The 22,391-nt window shown below is 42.9% G+C and overlaps 1 protein-coding gene across 4 annotated transcripts in view; it reads right to left on the bottom strand.

Annotated features, from left to right (window-relative positions):
* TMC7 (transmembrane channel like 7) overlaps positions 1–22,391 on the bottom strand; it is a 62,281-nt gene that overhangs the window by 10,247 nt on the left and 29,643 nt on the right. For 2 of the 4 annotated variants that reach the window (XR_013384984.1, XM_077906776.1), the window contains exons 7-15: positions 20,340–20,487; positions 19,132–19,305; positions 16,994–17,151; positions 13,432–13,549; positions 13,032–13,129; positions 10,853–11,039; positions 7,270–7,400; positions 4,461–4,619; positions 506–584 (exon numbers count right to left, since the gene is read on the bottom strand). Coding sequence is in view for 3 of the 4 variants with exons in the window: in XM_077906776.1 (XP_077762902.1) it covers positions 506–584; positions 4,461–4,619; positions 7,270–7,400; positions 10,853–11,039; positions 13,032–13,129; positions 13,432–13,549; positions 16,994–17,151; positions 19,132–19,305; positions 20,340–20,487 (1,252 nt within the window). In the remaining variant the exon portion in view is untranslated. Of the gene's footprint in view, positions 1–505; positions 585–4,460; positions 4,620–4,686; positions 4,709–7,269; positions 7,401–10,852; positions 11,040–13,031; positions 13,130–13,431; positions 13,550–16,993; positions 17,152–19,131; positions 19,306–20,339; positions 20,488–22,391 lie in introns of those variants that run through there. The other 2 variants (XM_077906777.1, XM_077906778.1) reach the window with 2 other exon arrangements.

Raw genomic sequence — 22,391 nt, forward strand, 5'->3', positions numbered from 1 at the left:
TCCAGCCAGGCCACCTGTCCTTCAGCTCCCAGGAGTGCTCTCGCTGTCCCCTCTGCCTCTTACTCTCATCCCTGAGACCTCCCACAATTGGCTCATCATTCAAGCTTCAGCTCCAATGTCACCTCCTCAAAAAGGCCCTCTGAGGCCACCATCTACAGCAGCAGAGGGCTGCTCATCATCTAACTACCTCGTCCGTATTACCTTCATGGCAGCTACTGCTACTGGAATTCATGGTTTTTAACTATTGAGCAGTCTCGTCATCCTTTGTCACCACAGTATCCCAGCACAGTATGAGGAACAGGTAGTGGTCAATGTACATGTTGAAGGCATGAATGAGCCTGTGACTGGATGAAGCTGGGGAAGGCCTGGCCTGAACATAGTTCAGGGAAGTAGGGGTGAGCAGGGCCCCAGCATTCCTCCCTCTCTCTAGGGAAAGCACCACTTTCCGTTAGGTGTCCTGGGTAGATGTCCTCAGCCATGACCCTCTGCACCTGTTCTTCCTTACCAGGGACAGCTGCTCTCGAAGCTGGACCACCACTCGCTTGTGTGCTCCGGCCAGGGCGATGAAGTAAAACATGATGAGGCTGCAACACAAGGGAGAGGTCACTAGGGAGTTTGTGCCATTTGACGGCCACTGGAAAAACAGCTGGATCCACTTTTCCCAGAACAGGTTTATTTTTTTGTGTGTGTGTGTCTGTGTGTGAGAGAGAGAGAGAGAAGGGAGAGGGAGGGAGGAAGGGATGGATGGATGGATGGAGGGGAAAGAAGAAAGAAAGTGGTGGGAGGGAGAAGGAAGGAAGGAGAAATCTGGGGTTGTGGGTGTGAGCCTTGGATTGGGTACAGAGATTACTTTTAAAAAATCTTTTAAAAAGAAAGAAGGAAAGAAAGAAAGAAAACTCTCCCAAGCAGAGGGGATCAAAACCAGCCCCAGAGGGGTTTGTAGCTGGCAGTGTAGCAGAGACTGATTCATGCCTTCCGTCTTAATATTAAGACTGTTACTGATACTGATACTTAATATTAAGACTGATACTGTTGGTGTTCTCCTGTCACACACGATATGACAGGGAGAGAGAAGGAAATGGTCTAGACAGCTCAGTGGGGAATGAACTGGCTGTGGATGATCACTGTTGAGACCTCTCTGACCTTAGTTTTCTCATTTGTATAATGGGAATAATATAGTAAGACCAGGGACAACAAGCCTAGGATAATACATCTTTGGATAAAAGCAATTGGCAACTAGTTCCTATCTTCTGCGAGGTCCCAAATCTCAAAATGGGGGTGGTTGAAGTTATTATCTTTGGGGGAGAGGGGCAGAGAATGAGCCCCCCAAGAGCCCCCCAAGAAAACAGAAGGCAACTTCATTACATTCCATGAAGGGCAGATGGATTCCTGTCCAATCTCCCTGTAGAGGGCTAAAGAAATAAGGGCCACTGGAATCACTGATATCAATGGTACTCTTCTGGAAGACACCATGGCCACAGGACAAGTATGGCCAGATCAAGTAGCCACCACCAGATGGCACTAGCCATGCGAACCCACTAGAATGGAGTAGCTGACCTGAGATACTCAGAATTCCAGCCTGTCTGCACAGCTTCCCAAAGTCATTTTATTAATCTCCATCAAAGATATCCTGCCTTTGGGGTACCTGGGTGGCTCAGAGGTTGAGCATCTGCCTTTGGCTTAGGTTGTGACCCTGGGGTCCTAAGATTGAGTCCCATATCAGGATCCCTGCAGGGAGCCTGCTTCTCCCTTTGCCTATGTCCCTGCCTCTTTTTGTGTCTCTTATGAATAAATAAATAAAATCTTAAAAAAGTATCCTGCTTTTATTTATTTTTTTAAGATTTTTTTTATTTTTCTGTTTATTATTGATGCTCAACCACTGAGCCACCCAGGCATCCCAGTACCCTGCTTTTAATAAATACATTTTGGGGGTTCACTTCTTACATGGTGGTAGGGTTTTACTGTAAGAATATCTGTATCATAATTGCAGTGATGTCATTACAGTTAATATATGCCAGCTACAGTCAATTCCAGTTATGTGTGGTAGTTATATTCTATAAAGTCTCCAGGAACACTGAATTAATGAATTCTGAACGAATGTAGGGGGAAACACAAGGAGGGGGTAGGTTCCTGGAGTCATCTGTCACAACATTTTTGTCAACTGATCAATACCTTGTTTTATGTTTCATATTTATTGAGAAAGAAAGTTATCAATAATAACCTAGTTTCTGTTTAAGGACACCTTATCTAGGGGCAGCTGGGTGGCTCAGTGGTTGAGGATCTGCCTTCAGCTCAGGTCATGATCCTAGGGTCCTGGGACTGAGTCCCACATCGGGCTCTCCACCAGGAGCCTGCTTCTCCCTCTGCCTATGTCTCTGCCTCTCTCTGTGTCTCTCATGAATAAATAAATAATTAAAAAGAAAAAAAAACCTTATTTAAATACTATTGTTGATTCCTTAACATTGAACTCTGTCACCAGAACTATAACACATCTCAATGAAGCTTATCTAACACACCTATTTTCTTTGTAAGGCACATCACAGCCCTCTTGGACTTAGGAATGACTCGAAGCACTTCAGCACTATGCTCATGGCCATTTTCTACTGTGAAATGACCCACCCAAAGCACAAAATGCAAGAAACTTAGGTCCCATATAGATCACAAAAGGACACTTAAGTATAGTACGAGAGGTGAAGCAAGAAGGCAGCCTATTGCGCTGACTCCAGCTGGTAACATGCATGCTATGGTGTGAATCTCTGGGCCCAACCCCCCTCCCCGAGAACATATGTTGAAATCTTAATCCCGAGGTGATGATATTAGAAAGCAGGGGCCTTTGGGAGGTGATTAAGACATGAGGACAGAGCCCTCACAAGTGGGATCAGCGCCCTGATAAAGGGACCCCAAAGAGCTAGTCATCTCTTCTGCTATGTGAGGAAAAGAGAAGTCTGCAAGCCTGAACAGGGATCTCACCTAACCATGCTCACTCACACCTTGATCTTGGACTTGCAGCCTCCAGAATTGTAAGAAATAAATTCCTGTTGTTTATAAGCCACCTCACCTATGATATTTTGTTATAGCAGCCCAAACAGGCTAAGACAGTGCTTTTTGGGTGATTCAAAGTTTTTGTTACTCTGAGTCCACAAATGACCATGAAACTGCCTTGAGTACTGATTTGGGCAGTTTAGCAAGTAGGCATATTTACAATACACAAACAAAAAATGGAATCCATGAATAATGAGGATAGACTGTAATTAGAACAACACCCAGCACACACTAAGATTTCAATGCACACCTGTGACTAGAATTACTTTTTTTTTACTCTTTTTTTTCTTTTTTAATGTAGACTCTACACCCAGGGTGGAGCCCAGTGTGGGACTTGAACTCACAATCCTGAGATTGAGACCTGAGCTGAGATCAAGAGTCAGACATTTAACCAAATGAGCCATCCAGCTGGCCCAATAATTATTTTTTTTTCAATAATTACTTTAACACTGAATATGATTCACTTGCAGAAAAGACTTGTCACCCTGACATACAATACCTATCATTTACTGAGCCTTTTTACCAAGGGCCAGGTCCTCTGCTAACGCATTTCACTTTGTTAACCATACTTCCTTCTTCTTACAACCTATGCTATTCTTACTCTCGTTTTCCAGGTGAGGAAACTGAGGCACAGAGAGGACGCATACTAGGTACAAGTAGTATTGCCAGGGTTCAAGTGCATATTTCTAATCTGGTGCTCTTCTCTCTGCCCAGTAATCACTTCCTTTATCAAAGAGCAAGTGATCTTATAAATAATCAGGAATATTATTTAGCAATGTTTATTGAATTTTTATGTCGGGCATTGGGCTAAGTGCTTTAGCTGCAGGATCTTACTGAACTCACTCAGTGACCTTCTTAAAGAATCACTATTGGGCAGCCTGGGTGGCTCAGCGGTCTAGTGCCACCTTTGGCCCAGGGCCTGATCCTGGAGACCCGGGATCGAGTCCCATGTCGGGCTCCCTGCAGGGAGCCAGCTTCTCCCTCTGCCTGTGTCTCTGCCTCTCTCTGTGTCTCTCATGAATAAATAAATAAAATCTTAAAAAAAAAAAAAAGAATCACTATTATGGAACCTCTGGGTGGCTTCCCACTCTTGGTTTCAGCTCGGGTCATGATTTCAAGGTTGTGAGATTGAGTCCTATGGCCAGCTCCCCACTCAGCATGGAGTTTGCTTGGGATTCTCTCCCCCTCCTCTTACTTCTCCCCCATTCACGCATGCATACTTTCTCTCTAAATAAATAAATAACTACATAAAATCTTAAAAAGAACTCACTATTATGATGCCCATTTTAAAGATGGTAACTGAGGCTCACAGAGGTTTGGTAACTTATCACATGTAGCAAATGAGCTCTCACTTCCCAGTAGAGAAGGGTCCCTGTACCTCAATGGAGAATATCTGCAAGGGTCTAGGCAGTTCTTACCAGATGATCATGAAGAAAGGCACTGCGAAGGCTTCCGATGTGACGCCATAGACCAGGGACTGCAGTGAGCTGGGAAAGGTGCTCACCGTCTTGGGAACCACCTCCCAGGTGGTGTTGAAGTTGGTGAATGGCCCACAGGCTTTCGAGGAAGGGATGCTGCTGGGATACAGACCATGGGGCTCAGGGTGATGCATGTAGCCCAGGCTGAGCCTCTCTCCTCTGCACGCCCATATGCTTGTTATCATGACCTGTGAGGAACTGCCTGTTCATAAGGGCCTTTTAGTACATTAAGGGCAAAAATGTTGGGGCACCTGGATGGCTCAGTGGTTGAGCATCTGCCTTTGGCTCAGGGCATGATCCTGGAGTCCCGGGATTGAATCTCACTTTGGGGCCCCTGCATGGGGCCTGCTTCTCCCTCTGCCTCTCTGTGTCTCTCATGAATAAATAAATAAAATCTTAAAAAAAAAAAAAACTCAAAAGAGCCTCATTTTAAAAATAAGGCTATAAAAGACTATTTCGGGACAACTGGAGATATTTGAAAAAGTAGAAATACGACATTAATATTAATTAGATATAATAATGTTATGATGCATGCATGGGAAGGAGGATGCTCTTATTTTTAGGAGCTGCACACTCAAGTATTGAGCTCCAATCTTCTGTGCACCACCAGATCTCAAAAGAGGGTGGCTGAAGCTATTACTTAGGTATGTCATGATGCCTATACCAATTTCAAATAGGTCAGCACACACAAAAAAATGTATGCAGAGAGAGAAAACAAATGTAGCAAAATGTTAACAACTGCGACATCCAGTGAAAGGTAGAGGAGTGTTCACTATTGCTATTTTTCTAACTTTTCTACAGATTTAAAATTATTCAAAATAAAAAGTGGGGAAAATTTAAATAAAATTACAATGGAAAAATTTTGTAATTAAGGCCTAAAAGAATTGCCTACATTCACATCAGAAAGTTCTGTGTATAAGATTTTCCACTGCCCCTCTCTATAGATTAAAAAAACATTCTTGGAAGCAACCTAACTATTGCTTAAGAAAATGGATGAGCAATTTATGATCCATTCACAAAACAGAATACTAAAAAACCACTGAAAGAGACACAGAGATGTGAAATGACTGGTTCCCAAACAGAAACTAAGTAGTTGGGAAAAAGGACTGGAAAATGAATTTCCATCATATATACTCTTATGCTTTTTTAAAAAAAATTTTGTGCCATGTGTATGTATTTATTATATATAAAATCAAAGCTAAAAAACATTTTAAAACAATAAGAGTTCTATATGTGCTGGCATAAAAAAGGGCACAATATAAAATTACATGAAAAAAAAAACAACAACCAAACATGATTACAGCATTATTCCGTATGTGTTTTTTTTTTTTTTTTTAAAGATTTTATTTATTCATGAGACACAGAGAGAGAGAGGCAGATACACAGGCAGAGGGAGAAGCAGGCTCCATGCAGGGAGCCCGATATGGGACTCGATCCCAGGTCTCCAGGATCAGGCCCTGGGCTGAAGGTGGCGCTAAACTGCTGAGCCACCCAGGCTGCCCCTCCGTATGTGTTTTTTAAGAATAAATACATTGTTTGTATGAATTTCTGGAAGTATTCATAAAATATTAATGGTGGTTACCTTGGTAGAATGGAACCAAGAAGGGAGGATATGGAGAAAATTTTCCTCTTTAATTTACACCCTTTTGTACTGTTTGACTTTTTACATAACATCTATAACTATAACGAAAAACAATAAAAAATATATACACTCAAATTGGTTAAAAAATAAAATCTAAGAGACAGATTCAAAGTTCAAGAATTTTAATTTAAAGATGAAGAAATGGAATTCCATAAGACTATAAGTCAGACAGATTGGTAAACTATAGCCCATGGACCAAATCTGGCCCACCATCTGTTTTTTGATAAATAAAGTTTTAATGGAGCACAGTCTCATGCCCATTAGTTTATATCTTGTCTATGTTGCTTTCATGATGCCACAAAAGAGTTGAACAGTTGCTATCGACATCATATAGCCCACAAAGCCTAAATATTAGGTAAGCTTGCCCTTTACAGGAAATGTTTGCCGGCCTTTGGTATAAATAGTTATATTCCTAGGAAGTAGGGCCACTGGGGTTTGAACCCTCAACTTCTGATTCTTAGTCTTAAGCATGTCTGCTCTTACCAAATTCTACACTAGACTCTACTTCTTTGTGCCATGTTTGAATCATCTCTATACCCCTAGCGCAGTGCTTGTCACACTGAAGACACTCCAAGTCTTCTATAGGGAGCATGTATTATTTTTATAATCAGAAACAAAGAAATCATCCAAAAGGAGACTAGAAGAAAGGCACAAGGATAAGGGAGTAGGGTAGGACACTCTCTAAAGCAATGGCAACACTGCAAGCCCAAATTCTGGAAGTGGGCCAAGACATTCCAGTGTCCCAAGTGAGATTTCAAAATAAAGGTGGGCCTGGCTACCAAAACTCACTTACTGACTTCTGCAGGCGAAGTACCATGAGGAGAGCTAATAAAGAATGCAAGGGACCCTTTACTATAAAAGAGGGACATGTCAGGATGCCTGGGTGGCTCAGCTGTTGAGTGTCTGCCTTCAGCTCAGGTCATGATCCTGGAATCCTGGGATCGAGTCCCACATCAGGCTCCTGCAGGGAGCCTACTCCTCCCTCTGCCTGTGTCTCTGCCTCTCTCTGTGTGTCTCTCATGAATAAATAACTAAACTCTTAAAAAAAAGAGAGAGAGACCATGTCAAGAAGCAAGCAAATGTTCTAGAAAACAAAGTCATATTTACCGTGCCATGCTGATTGTCAGAGGTATTATTGCCAAACACAGTCCGATCAACAGCACCAACAGGAAGAAGAAATTAGAATTGGATGCTCTGAACTGCCTTGGGGAGGGTCTGCAGGTATAAAGAAGACTCACCTAAAGGAAGAGAAAGAGAGAGAAAAAAGTATGATAAATGAGCACATTCATACGTTCCAGTGGGAATGTAAACTGGTATGACTTTTCCAGAGGGTAGTCAAAATGAAACATGTTTAACCCAGGCCCTAATCCTGGGGAAATTCATCCCGATGAGAAAACAGAATAAAGGAGCCAAAATACATATGAATGGATGTTTACTGCCACAGTTGTTGATATCTGGGAATAACTGGAAGCAACCTAAGTAGCAATCAACAGGGGCCACTTGAAGGTTGAAGCGCATCTGGACAGTGGGAAACCGTGTAACCCTTAGGGTGAGAGAGCTCTACATCCTGCACAGCACTGTGAAGTGTGCTATGTGATGTTTACGTTTTTTTTTTTTTTTTTTAAGAATTTATTTATTCATGAGACACACAAGCTCCCTTGTTAAGTTTTAAAAAAAGTAGTACTTGGGCAGCCCTGGTGGCTCAGCAGTTTGGTGCCGCCTTTAGCCCAGGGAGTGATCCTGGAGACCCAGGATCGAGTCCCATGTCGGGCTCCCTGCATGGAGCCTGCTTCTCCGTCTGCCTGTGTCTCTGCCTCTCTCTTGCTCTCTCTGAATGAATAAATAAATAAATCTTTAAAAAAAAAAAAGTATTCCTTATAGGAGTTTAAATATGTATTAAATGGATTTACAATAACCTATAACAAGTTAAGGGAGATTTTGTTTCAATTTTTAAAAAAGCATATTTATTTTTCCTCCATATTAAAAGGAAATATTTCTGGGGTGCCTGGGTGGCTCAGTTGGTTAAGTGTCTACCTTCAGCTCAGGTCATGATTTCAGGGTCCTGGGATTGAGTCCCATGTCAGGCTCCCTGCTCAGCAGGGAGTCAGTCTGCTACTCCCTCTGCCTCTCCCTCTGCTCTCTCACTCACTCTCTCATGCTTTCTCTATCTCAAATAAATAAAATATTTTAAGAAAATTAAAATAAAAAATAAAAACAAATATTTGTATCGAGGCAAAAAAAGACTTGTAGAAATACCAAGTGGAAAGGGGTGAGGGGATAGTAACAGGCATAAAATTTCTCCTTAATATTTAAAAAATTTTTAAAAACAATTTTATTTATTTATTCATGAGAGACACAGAGAAAAAGAGAGGCAGAGACATAGGCATAGGGAGAAGCAGGGTCCATGCAGGAGCCCGATGGAGGACTCGATCCCAGGACTCTGGGATCGCTCCTTGAGCTGAAGGCAGATGCTCAACCACTGAGCCACCCAGGTGCCCCTCTCCTTAATATTTTTAAAAACTACTTTATGGGGAGGAGGACCCAAGCTGTTCTGACTTTAGCTGCCCAGAAAATCTCATGAGCTGGATGGTAATGAGTACCAAGGACCCCTGATGTCCTGTTTGGGGGTGGCTGGCTGGTCAGGCCTGTAGTGTCAGAACTCAGCCCAGTGCCCATGACCTATTCTGTTACCCCCACACGTCTTTATTTGGCCAAACACAAGGAAAGCACTGGGTGACTAATATTTTCTGGAAAAGGAAAAAGTTCTTCTAAGTTTTCTCATACCCTTCTTTCCTTTGGTGTCTTTGACCAATGGAAGTTTCCACATGAGAAAGCACCAGAACATTCTTCAAAAGCCAAAACATCTGGGTAGGAAGTATGGCCCAATTCAAGGCTTTGCTTACTTAAGTATTCAATACCTTAAGTTCACAGTGCCTGGGTTGCTAAATTGGTTGAGCGTCTACCTTCAGCTTGGGTCGTGGTCTCAGGGTCCTGGGATGGAGTCCTGCATCAGGCTCCCTGCTCAGCGGGGAGTCTGCTTCTCTCTCTCCCTCTGCCTCTCCCCACCACTGGTGCTCTCTCTCTCTCATATTAAAAATAAATAATAATAAATAAATAGCTTAGGTTCTAGAGTGAAGTACATCTGGAGTCACTCATAAGCTATGTGACCTTGGGCCAGTTACTTAACCTCTCTGAACTTCAGCTTCCTAATATATAAAATATGGCTAGTATTAGTACCTACTTCAAAAGATGTGTGTAAGCATTACATGATAACCTGTGTAAAGTATTCAGCAGAGTGGGGGCCACATGGTATTCTAACAACCATGATTACTGTCATTATTAATACTACTATTATTATTATTATTTCCACTTCTGAATCCTTAGGGCTTGGCATAATAGGTAATTAGTGAGCATGGGGCCTGTTAACAGAGGGAATCTCTGGAAGAAGAGATCGAAGTCACCATATACATATCTGAATATAGTTTATAAAGTGTTTTTTTTTTAAGATTTTATTTATTCATGAGTGACACAGAGAGAGAGAGAGAGAGAGAGAGAGAGAGGCAGAGATACAGGCGGAGGGAGAAGCAGGCTCCATGCAGGGAGCCGATGCAGGACTCTATCCTGGGTCTCCAGGATCATGCCCTGGGATGAAGGTAGCGCTAAACCGCTGAACCACCCTGACTGCCCAAGTTTTTTTTTTTTTTTTTTTTTTTTTTTAAGATTTATTTACTTTGAGAGAGAGAGAGAGAGAGAGAGAGTGTGGTGGTGGGGAGGCAGGGGCAGAGGGAGAGGCAAAAAGAATCTCAAGTAGATTCTGCACTGAGTGCAGAGCCAGAAGCGGAGCTCAATCTCATGATCCTGAGATCATGACCTGAGCTGAAACCGAGTAGGACACTCAACCGACTGCACCACCCAGGCGCCCCTGTATATAGTTTAATAGTGAGCATAGATTGCCTCTCTAATAAAAAAAAAAAAAAAAAAGAAGAAGAAGAAGAAGCTCAGTTAATAAGCCCAGATCAGTTAGTCCTCCTCAGGGCGACTCTACCCAATAAGCACATATCTCAGGCACAATGCTTGGAGATCTGCGAGCCATTTGAGGAGCTACACAAATAAATGAGAACTGAAAATAAATTCACTGGCTCCAACATCCAGATGGAAAATTGCAAAACTTAAATTAATAGGGACACCTGGGTGGCTCAGTAGTTGAGCATCTGCCTTCAGCTCAGGGAGTGATCCCAGGATCGAGTCTTGCATCGGGCTTCCTGCTTGGAGCCTGCTTCTCCCTCTGCCTATGTCTCTGCCTCTCTTTCTCTGTGTCTCTCATGAATAAATAAATAAAATCTTAAAACAAAAACAAAAACTTAAATGTTTTGTGAAACTAAACGTTTTGTGATCACTAAAATGTGCCACTGTCATCTCATGAATCAATTGTGGCTCAGCTCTTAGATGGTTACTTACAAAAACATTTAAATCACAGAAGCAGAAAAAGAAACCCTTAAACAAAACTCTGGAAATTATAAAGATGTGGAAATCCATTCAAAGTCTTTTTTCCAGAATAAAAATATCTATCAAATAAGGGATGTAATTTTGATAGTTTGATGGGGTGTGCATGGGCTGCAAATACAGGACCTGCCTTGCTAAATCAAGAATGGTCCAGAATATCAGCTCCCCACCCCTGCTCTCTCCTTACCTCTTTCACATAAAAGATGATAATGAATTTTAAGGTTGCAATTGCAGGGAGAAGAGGTGAGAAAAAGGCTCCAATCCAGCAAATGGTTTGCCCATAGACGATCCCCAGAACGTTATCAGGAATGGCAAATTCCTGCTGTCCCCAGCACTGAATCAGCTTCCAAGAGGAACAGTAGGTCACTAGGAGCCTGGAAACAAACAGGACAATTTCTCACCAGAATGGCCAGCACCTGCCAAGGCCACAGAACCAGGTCCACTAAATCAGGGCTGTTTCCACACACATTTCTTGTGGAAACTGATGAGTCACATGCCTAGAAGTTGCCGAATACAGTGAACTCTGGAATCCTTAAGACCAGAGGCTGAATCTCAGATCCACAGCCTCCGGCCAAATAAGGTTAGGCGAGGCTCAGTTTTCCTCATCTGGAAGGGAGGAGAATTATAACACCACCTACTTCACCAGGTTGTGGTGACAATTAATGACATGAGCAGTCTCTGGGCTCTTGCTTGCCACTCAGCCCAAAGAGTAATGCGCATTCACATAGAAAATGTCTTATGAGAACCCTAGCACCCAGCACACCACTTCCTGGAATCCTACAAGTTTCTTACAGAAACCCTAGGACTCAGGGCCCAAGATTAACACACATAGTGGTTCACTACAGATTGCCACATATTAGCAAAAATACCGGAAACAGGGATCCCTGGGTGGCGCAGTGGTTTAGCGCCTGCCTTTGGCCCAGGGCGCGATCCTGGAGACCCGGGATCGAATCCCACGTCAGGCTCCCGGTGCATGGAGCCTGCTTCTCCCTCTGCCTGTGTCTCTGCCTTTCTCTCTCTCTCTCTGTGACTATCATAAATAAATAAAAATTAAAAAAAAAAAAAATACCGGAAACAATCTAAATGCCGACCAGTAGGGGCCATGATGACAAATTACAAGGCATAGACTTATACTACACATTCTTTAAAATAAATGAAGAAAATCTATGTGTCTTGACACAGAAAGTTGTTCATGATATTCTGTGTGTACAAGGCGGAAAAAAAAGGGCAAGCTGCACACCAGTGTGGATGGATTGTGATCCCATTTATACGGGGAAAAAGAACACTTCTCACAAGACTGTGTGTTTACCTACATATATAGTTATGTAAATGTGTTTTTATTTTTAAGGACTGCTAGATCTACCCCAAAGTGTTAACAATAGCCACCTCTGAGAAATGAGGTGAGGCTGGGGAGCTATTCTATAAAGTTCTGTATTTATTTAAATTCTAAATATTTAACTTTTTTTTTTAATAAGCACACATTCCTGTCATATTTGTGTAGGTTTTTAAAAGGAGAGTTTTGAGGCACCTAACTGGCTCAGTCAGTTAAGTGTCTGACTCATGATTTTGGCTCAGATCATGATCTCAGGGTTGTGAGACTGAGCCCCATGTCAGGCTCAGCACTGAGCGAGGAGCCTGCTTAAGATCCTCTCTCTCCCTCTGCTCCTCCCTTCCCCCGCTCTCTCATTCTCTTGCTCTAAAATAAATAGATATAAGTAAATTAATATATAAATAAATAAATGGAAAGTTTCTTTTTTTTAAAGTTTATTTTTAAGGGCTTACTGGACTACTTGACATGCCTGGATAATTTGTACATCTGGGTAAAAAAGTGGTTAAGTGCAGAGTTTCACCTAAGGCTCAAAGAGATGCCAATAATAATAATGCAATGACATCATAATCATGATGGTGATAGTTAATATTTTTTTGAGTGCACAGTACTTTTATCTGCATTTTCTCATGTAATCCTCACAACTGTGCTGTGAAGTGGCTCTGGCTACTATACTATCCCCATTTCACAGGCAGGAAAACAGGCACAGAGCTAAATACCTTGCTCGAGGTTACATGACCAGCAAGTGGCAGTGCTGGGGTGTGAACCTGGAAGGTCTCCCTGGATAGGATCTGTGCTGATGGCTGGAAGCCATCTCCATGGAAGCCTCAGGGAACCATTTCTGTTCATCCTACCTTTCAAGGGGGCACCTAATGGACTAGGGGGTTGATGTCCTAGAGCAGGTTGTAAGCCAGTGGATGGTCGTCAGTGATTCCTGTCAGCACTCTGTGAAGAGCAGCTGTGATGGGAGCCCCCACTGGGGATGTGGGAGGTACAGGAGGGGTAGGTGGAAAGAAGAGGGGGTATCCCTCACACTTACTTTCTAGGAAAATCCACAAAAAGTGTCACAGCCAAGATGATGATGAGGTCAAAGATCATCAGCTTGTACATTTCCTGCCCAACCTGGGTCTCCCAACACTGAAAACAAAAAAGATCAAAAGAAAATGAGGCCCAACTGGGGCAGAGAAAGCCAAGTTCTCACACTCCTTCCAATGCCCTGTCCACCCTCAGATCCTGTGGCCTCTGGAGGATCTGAGCTCCAGCAGAGACTCTGGTTTTCAAGCCTATAGACATACCTCCAGTGTCAACTCTGCTACACAGTAAGAAAGTGGATCAACTGGGATTCAAACCCATAGCTTTGAGGGCTGTTCTCTTGACGTTGAGCCTGTCGCCCCACAATGACCACCCCCCACAGGACGCTTCCACCCCTGCAGGCTCACCGGGTAGAGTTTCTGGTTGTAGCCACAGAGCTCACAGGAGTAGTTATCACAGGATGTAATCTTGGAGCCCAGGGTGAACACCAGCACACAGATGGTAGCCAGCCGCATAAAGACACACCTGCAGGGAAAAGAGGGAGGAGAGAGGATGGGAAGAAGCAGCCTCAGGGCAGGCTGGCTCCTTGGAACTGAGGCTAGAGGGCAGAAAAGCTTCAAAGCAAACCCACAAGTAATTAGCATTGTGGGTCTATTGATTTCGACTCAGGTCATGATCTCAGGGTCCTGAGATCAAGCCCCATATTGGGCTCCACACTCAGCATGGAATCTGCTTGAGATTCTCTCTCTCTTCCTCTGCCTCTGCCTCTCCCCACTACTTGTGTGCACTCTAAATAAATAAATAAAACAATAAATAAAATCATTTTTTAAAAATCTCTAAAATGGGAGTGCCTGGATGGCACAGTCAGGGAAGCATGCAACTCTTGATCTCGAGGTTATAAGTTCTTTTTTTTTCTTTTAAGATTTAATTTATTTATTCATGAGATACAGAGAGAGAGAGAGGCAGAGATACAGGCAGAGGGAGAAGCAGGCTCCCTGCAGGGACCCCAACGTGGGACTCGATCCTGCGACTCCAGGATCACGCCCTGGGCTGAAGGTGGCGCTAAACTGCTGAGCCACCCGAGCTGCCCGAGGTTGTAAGTTCTAGTCCCACATTGGGTATAAAGATTACTTAAAAATAAAATCTTCTTAAAAACATCTAAGGGGCACCTGGGTGGCTCAGTGGTTTAAGCACCTGCTTTCAGCTCAGGTCATGATCCCAGGGTCCTGGGATTGAGTACCCCCCCTGCTGAGTAGGGAGCCTGCTTCTCCCTCTCTTGCTCCCCGACTTGTGTTCTCTGTGTCAAAAAATAAATAAAATCTTTAAAAAATGATAAAAAAACAAAAACACCTAAAATGGTAAATTTTATGTGATGTATATTTTTTGCTACAATTATTTTAAATAGCAAGGGGAAAAAATGCACCAGAAAGCTGGCAATTTCTGAATCCACGATGATAGAGCCACACTGTAGAACATTATGCATTCCTGAAGGGAACTAATTGAATCTTCTAAGTAAGAGGTTTGAGTGATGTCTGATATATTGAGAATGGGAAAAGCATGTTACAGAGTGTCACTTACATATGATCCTATTTCTAAAAGAATACAAAATGTGCGAATGAACAGGAACCCTGCAGATGAGGGCTCCCTGGGGAAGCAGGATTCAAGTCAGAAGGGCAGAGTGGGCTAACCATTTTTTAAAGATGCTTTTCTATTGCTTGATTGTAAAAAATAAAAGAAAGAAAGAAAGATGAGGGATGCCTGGGTGGCTCAGTGGTCAAGCATCTGCCTTCAGCTCAGGGTGTGGTCTCGGAGTCCTGGGATTGAGTCCCACATTGGGATCCCCTCGAGGACCCTGCATCTCCCTCTGCCTATGTCTCTGCCTCTCTCTGTGTATCTCTCATGAATAAGTAAATAAAATCTTTAAAAATAAAAAAATAAAGATTAAAAAGAAAAAGCAAAGTCACACATCTGCTCACTCTTCTCATTATGCAGCACGCCACCTGACATTGCATCCTTCCTGGTGGAATGCGAGTACCCAACACCACTGAGGAGGGGCCTATAACTAAAAATGGAATCTAGGGGTGCCTGGGTGGCTCAGTCAGTTAAGCATCTGCCTTTGGCTCAGGTCATGAGCTGGGGTCTTGGAATCCAGCTCTGCATCAGACTCCCTGCTCAATGAGGAAGCTGCTTCTCCCTCTTCTTCTACCTCTGCTGCTCCCCTGACTTGTGCTCTCTTTCTCTGTCAAATAAATAAATAAAATCTTTAAAAAAATAATAAAAATGGAATCCAATAAAAAGAATCTACACAGCAGTTTGTATCAACTGTAGGCTACAGAACGACACAACATGAAGAAACAATGAACTACATTCACACTAGGGGACATTCTACAGGACAAATGCCCAGCTTCTCCTACAAATCAATGGCCTAATGAAAGGGAAGGGGAACTCTGAAAAGAAAAAGGGGGCTTAAGAGACATAATGACCAAACATAGCATGCGATCTTTGTTTGGATCCTCGTTTGAACCAACCAATCCTAGAAAGTCATTTGCAACTTTAGCAGGAAACTGATTTAATTTTATTAGGTTTGCTGATAATCGGTTAACGGGGGGAAAAGTGAAATAAGATTTGCTTAAAATAATCCAGCAAAAGTGTGTGTGTGTGTGTGTGTGTGTGTGTGTGTGTGTGTGAGTGGAGAGGACAGATGAGATAAGTAAATTGTTGGTAATGACCAAAACTAAGTGATGGGGAGACTGGGTGGCTCAGTCAGTTAAGTGGCTGCCCTTGGCTCAGGTCATGATCCTAAGGTCCTGGGATCCAGCCCTGCATCAGGCTCCCTGCTGGATGGGCAACCTGCTTCACCCTCTCCAATGCTTGTGCTCTCCCAACTCTCTCAAATAAATAAATAAAATCTTAAAAAACAACAAAGAAACAAAAACCCTGAGTGATGGGCACATGTAAGTTTATTATACCTTTTGTTGTGTTTAAAGTTTTCCATATTAAAAAGTTTTTTAAAATGTAAATGCCATTTGAGGCATGAAACACTCTATTTCACACAATCCCCTCCCGGTTTTCTTCAACTTATTTGTGTTAGATAAGACCCTGTTAGATAAGACCCTCCTTTACAGCAGTTCTTTCTTTTTTTTCTTTTCTTTCCTTTCCTTTTCTTCCTTCCTTCCTTTTCTTTCGTTTTCCTTTCTTTCATTCTTTCCTTCCTTCCTCTCTCCCCTCCTTTCTTCCTAAGAAACTGAGTATTTATCTAGAATGAGAAGAGATATTATCACAAATTATAAGAAGCCCACTGTAAAAAAAAAAAAAAAAAAAAAAAAAAAAAAAGAAGCCCACTGTAGCAAACATAGTCTTGACCTGGCCACACATTCTCGGCACTCGCTATCCCAGCAGATGCCATAGCTTCCTGATGCAAGCACCCCTCTCTTCCCAAGGCCCATATTTGGGGGGTAGTGAGGTAGGAGCATGGGAGAGTTGATGCCTCTGGGAGCCAGCCACCCTTACGGAGTACAGGATAAACACTTTGGTGAGTGGGAACCCACTAAGATATTTCCCACCTAAACTCCCAGTTGCCCGATGGGACTGAGCCCCCACTGCCAATAGCCCCAATAAGACACCCTTAATCAACTGCCTTCCCTTCCCCCTCTCATTTCTTCATTCCCCTGCTGGTAGACACTTGTCATTTCTAATATCTTCTGAGCAATACCACCTCCCAGGGTCCCAACCTATGCCCTCAGCTGCTGATGCACTAATACATGAACCAAAAATATAATACCACTGAGTACATGCTTAAGTCAAAGAAATTTCATTGCATGGGCAAACTCTGATTCACTCATGGGGGCTGCCTAAAGGTTGTAGAGGATTCTTGGCTCAGCAGGAAAAGGTGCCACAGTGGATTAGCAATGTCTGCCATGGGCAAGAAAGTGGGCAAGTGGTGACCTGCTTGGCATGTCTAGGCATTACCTAAGAATTGTCAGCCGGATCTCAAAGCCTGGGGAATAATCCTCATAGTGGATGATCTTGGCAAAGATCATTGGTGTGATAAAATTGGCCAGCGTGATCACAATAGAAGGCAGGTACAATATCAAGAGGTTCTCTCCAAAAACCATCTTGTCAATTTCCTATAAAGATAACAAAGGGAAGTTGCATCACAATAGAATTGATCTTGGAAGAACTTAATTATATGTACTCAAGTCACGTTGTACACCTTATATATGTCAATTTTATTTCAATAAAACTGGAAGAAAAAAAAAGAACTCAACTATACATATTTAGATAACAAACAAAACGAAACCCATATGTCATTCAACATGGCCCCTAAACATAAGCCATTTCCGGGAAGCCTGGGTGGCTCAGTCGGTTAAGTGTCAGACTTTTGATTTTGGCTCAGGTCATGATCTCAGGATCGTGAGATGGAGCTCCATGTTGGACTACATGCTGAGCATGGAGTCTGCTTGGGATTCTCTCTCTCCCTCTCCCTCTGTCCCTGACACTCTCTCTCTCAAAAAAAAAAAATTATTTTTATTTTTTTTTTCTTTTCCATTTTTTAAAATTGAAGTTCGATTTGCCAACATATAGTATAACACCAGTGCTCATCCCATCAAGTGCCCTTCTCAGTGCCCATTACCCATCCCCCTGCCTGCCTTCCCTTCCACTACCCTTTGTTCATTTCCCAGAGTTAGGAGTCTCTTATGTTTTGTCACCCTCTCTAATTTTTCCCACTCATTAAAAAAAAAATTTTTTTAGGGGATCCCTGGGTGGCCCAGCGGTTTAGCGCCTGCCTTCAGCCCAGGGCGTGATCTTGGAGTCCCGGGATCGAGTCCCACATCGGGCTCCCTACATGGAGCCTGCTTCTCCCTCTGCCTGTGTCTCTGCCCCTCTCTCTCTCTCTTGAATAAATAAATAAATAAAATCTTGAAAAAAATTTTAATAAAATAAATATAACATAAGCCATTTCCTTTCTTGGGTATTCAAATAGAGGAACCATGCTCAGTACCACAGGAAGAAAAACTAGCTCTATTGGATTAATTAAGGTCAAGTATTAAAAAAAAAATCCACGTAGTCTGTATCAATGGGCAATTTAAAGTATTTTCAAGGCCATAGTAGTCATTGATTTGGACTAGCCACTCTCTCCTTCTTTCAGGGTAATGGACTATTTGGCCATATATATGGTCATATATAAAAACATGTATGGTTTTATACATATAAAAATATATATAAGTTTATATATATATAGGGCTCCCTGCATGGTGCCTGCTTCTCTCTCTGCCTATGTCTCTGCCTCTTTCTCTGTGTGTCTCTCATGAATAAATAAATAAAATCTTTAAAAAAAAAATTCTGGTCAAAGGGACGTGAGCAGACATTGCAAGTGCAAGCATCAGGTCCTGCCCTTGAAGGAAATGGTGTGCCTTCCCATCCCACTCACCTACTTCCCATTGGCTAGAATGTGGAGGTGTTGAACCATCTTGTACCATACAAAAGAGGGTGTAGCCTAAGGATGTCAGAGCCGCAAGATGGAAAGAACCTGGGTTCCCCAATGATTGATTTCATGAAGCAGAGCCACCAGACCAATATGGATTTTTAAAACCACTGCTATTTTAGGTAAACTGAGGCCCTAACTAGTAAGTAGTGGAATTGGGGATTAAATCTAAGCAGGCAAATCTGAATTTGAATATTGTGGATTCCAAGAGAAATTCCAAACACCCTTTTTGGATGCTGTTGTATTTTTATTAAAAGTAGAAACTGGAGGTGCTTGGGTGGCTCACAGTTGGTTAAGCAACTGCCTTAGGCTCAAATTATGATCTCAAGGTCCTGGGATCGAGCCCTGTGTTGGGATCCCTGCTCCATGGGGAGTCTGCTTCTCCCTCTCTCTGTTGTTCATGCTCTCTCACTCTCTCTCTCAAATAAATAAACAAAATCTTTAAAAAATAAACAAGTAGAAATTGGTCACCTCTGATTTTCAGTTCTCTGTCACAGCAGCCAGAAATCCTTATGTATAAAACAGAAATGATGATGGTCTCTACCTCAGAGGCTTGTAACGCACTTGGCATACCTAATGTCCAACCAGAGTAAAAGTTAAACTACTTTCACAGAGGACTCACTTTTTTCATGTGCTCTTGTGAGAATATTGTTGCTCTATAGATTGCATAAAAGCACGCCGCCAAAACAGCCAGAACGATACAGTTCAAAAACAGCCTCAAAGAGTAAATCCGTATCGTCTCTTCTGATGTCCTTTCTGCTATCTTTTGCCGTATTCTTTCTTCCTCCAGGTCTGCCTGAGGGCCAAAGAAAACTCATCCGTGAGCACGGGATGAAGGGATATTCAGGGGTGGAATCTGTGATCTTCGTCATACCCCATCCATCCATCTCTAACACCTTCCTGTTAAGAGAAGATACCTCTGCCCAGGTATCTTCCCAGACCAAGCCCAACTAGCTTTCACGTCTACTAGGGGTCTACATCAAGGTAGGGCCTCCTATCTAAGACCACAGGTAGGGGCACCTGTGGCTCGGTCTATTAAGGTCTCCCTTTGGTCAGGTCATGATCTCAGGGTCCTGGGCTGGGGCCCTCAGTCAGGCTCCCTGCTCAGCCAGGAGTCTACTTCTCCCTCTCTCTTTGCCCCTCCCAGAATTCGTGCTCTGCACACTCTCTCTCTCTCAAATAAACAAAATCTTAAAAAAAAAAAAAAAGACTGCAGTGAGACTTTGCAATAAATGTGAAAAAAGAAGCATAACCTATTCATGGCATTACTTATAGGTAGTATGTGTCTCATTCCTTTTAAACAAATAATACATTGGGTTTGGTACCTTCCATCTCACTTTATTACGCTTTTGTTATGACTGTCCCCTCCTTTTCTTGGTGGGTTTGGTCAAGATCCTACTTCTTCCTCTTTCTCCCCTTACAACTCTGGAAATTCTCTTGCACTTTTTTCCCATTCTCTCCACTCCACCTTAGTTCTGTTTCTCCTGGTTAAGTGATGCATGACAGGTTCTCATCAGGTGGAAAACTAACAGGATAAGGTGGTGGGGGAAGGAGGGAAGACATCATCTCCTCCCACCCACTCTTGTCCCTTCCAATCCCCAGTCCAATCCCCAATCCACCTCCCCTCCAACCCCAGTCCACCAGCTCTGGGGAGCTGTTCTACATGGAAAGTTCTTGAAAACGACACGGGAAACTTGCTAAGCACTGGTGACCGCCTGCCCCCAACCCCCTAGCTCCTCTGCAAGCTGCAATCCCCCCGCCCCACCCTGCTTTCCAAGGCACAACTTTGCTGGCAAGGAACCCGCCAAGAGAAAGCCCAGGAGCACTCACTCGGAGCTCATACCGCAGGCTGCTGTGCTTCAGATCTGCCATGCTGCGGTTGGTGATGCAGAAGTCCCAGCCAGCAAAGATCTTGTTGCAGTAACTCTGGAAGTGTTCCTCACTCCGGATCAGGTTGATTTTGAACCCTTCCACTGACCTGAACCCCAAAACACCATTACCCTTCTTATAAGAACAACAATGGAAATACAGGCCATTGGCTTTGTTTACAATAAAAAAGTTATGCCTGGCTGCCTTTTCCACTCATTTTGACAGGGACAAGTTTTGGACCATGCTATACATGCATGGCAGCTCACCAGGTAGCTCATTGTTGAAGATCATTTCCTTTCGTCTATTTGAGGGCTTCTCTCACAGCTGGAATAAAATCCAAACTCTTTAACACAGCCTAGAGATCCTGCACTATGCCATCTTTCCTCCCATGTGGCCATTCTGCTGTAACTACCATGGCTTTTCTTCCTTTCTTATATGCACAAACTTCTCTGGCCCCAGGACCTTTGCACTTACAGGACCCTCTACCCAGTCCTGGGACACTTCTTCCCCTGCATCTTCCCATGGCTGCTTCTTTCCCATCATTCAGGTTTTGGCTTAAATATCCCTTCCAAAAACACCTCATCACCCTCTCTAAAGGTGTGACCCCACTGCAGGTTAGTCTATTTTCTTCACAGCAATGCACCTAATCTATAATCATTATGTGTTTACTGCTTGTAGCCCCTTAACCTGACTTAATTTTAAATTCCTTGAGGGCAGGTACACTGGATGTGTTGCCACTTTTATATCTGGAGTGCCTGGACCGTAATATGACCACCATCCAACCTAGGGATAAATGAATGAATGACTTAAATAGTAAAATATCCAAATATTTAGTGAGCACATGTTCAGGTCAGATTCCAGTCTGTTTCACACTTCGTAATTTTAATTTATTCAAACGCTTTCCCGGAAAAAATACACCCTAGCATTTGATGATATGAAATCATACGCCACACACTGTGGAAATGAAATGGTATTTTTTAGGATTTGCTAGTACATTGTGAAGACCACAGAAGTGTAAGGAATTACAATGATCATTCTGCCAAAAGGTCACAGCCAAAAAATTTATATTAGAACCACCTGGAATGCTCTTCCAAAATGCAAACTCCCAGATGGTTTCAGACTCTGAGATTCTTAATTCGGTAGGTCTTACATGGGGCCCAGAAATACATTATTTTATAAAGCTCCATGGTGATTCTGAGGTCCTATCCCAGTTGATAACCTCTGATTTACACCAAAACTGTAGTTTACAGATGAGAAGTTTAGAGATACAGAGAAGGGAAAAATTATTTTCCCAGATCCAGAGTTACTGGCAGAAGCAGGGCTCATTTGATGATGATAATAATGATGATAATTTTAATTCAATAAATGTCTGGAAGGTGCCAGCCCAGTACCGAATTCTTTACCTACCTTGCTTCACTTAATCCTCCTAGTAACCCTTCCATTGTGCACATTTCACAGGTGAAGAAAATAAGGCTCACAGAGGAAAAGTGGTGTGAGAACCATGCATGGTCTCTGGACTCCAAAGTCCATATTCTTTGCTACTTACAGCACTTCCTCATCGAGGGATAGGCCTTTCCCCGTTACATTATATCCAGGCCTCCCTCCAGTCTTCCCCAGGAAGCAATTACAGCCCTGAAGTGAGGAGCCTGAGCAAGGTCTAGAGGTGGACTCACTATTTGACTAATAAAGCTGATTACTTCTGCAGGGCACCTTCCAAGGCCCTGTGACAGCCTCCAGCAATGTGTTCATTTGGTACTCTATTTTATTTTTTCAGAATTTATACAAGATATTTTTGTAATCTTCATCTTAAAGAAGGCCCCTCCAAATTGTCTAAACCACAAGCAGACACTGGATCTGTCCCTGTCATAATCATAGAGTGGAAAAGCCAGACCCCAATCAACTGACATTTCTTTACCAAGCATCTCTCTGCTCCCACAATGAGCCACTGCTTGTTTGCATCAATGTGCTGCCCATTTCACCAGGTGATGGACACACATCACTTAATTTTCATCT

The sequence above is a fragment of the Canis aureus genome, chromosome 8 (genome assembly GCF_053574225.1).
Source record: "Canis aureus isolate CA01 chromosome 8, VMU_Caureus_v.1.0, whole genome shotgun sequence".
Classification (NCBI taxonomy): Eukaryota; Metazoa; Chordata; class Mammalia; order Carnivora; family Canidae; genus Canis; species Canis aureus.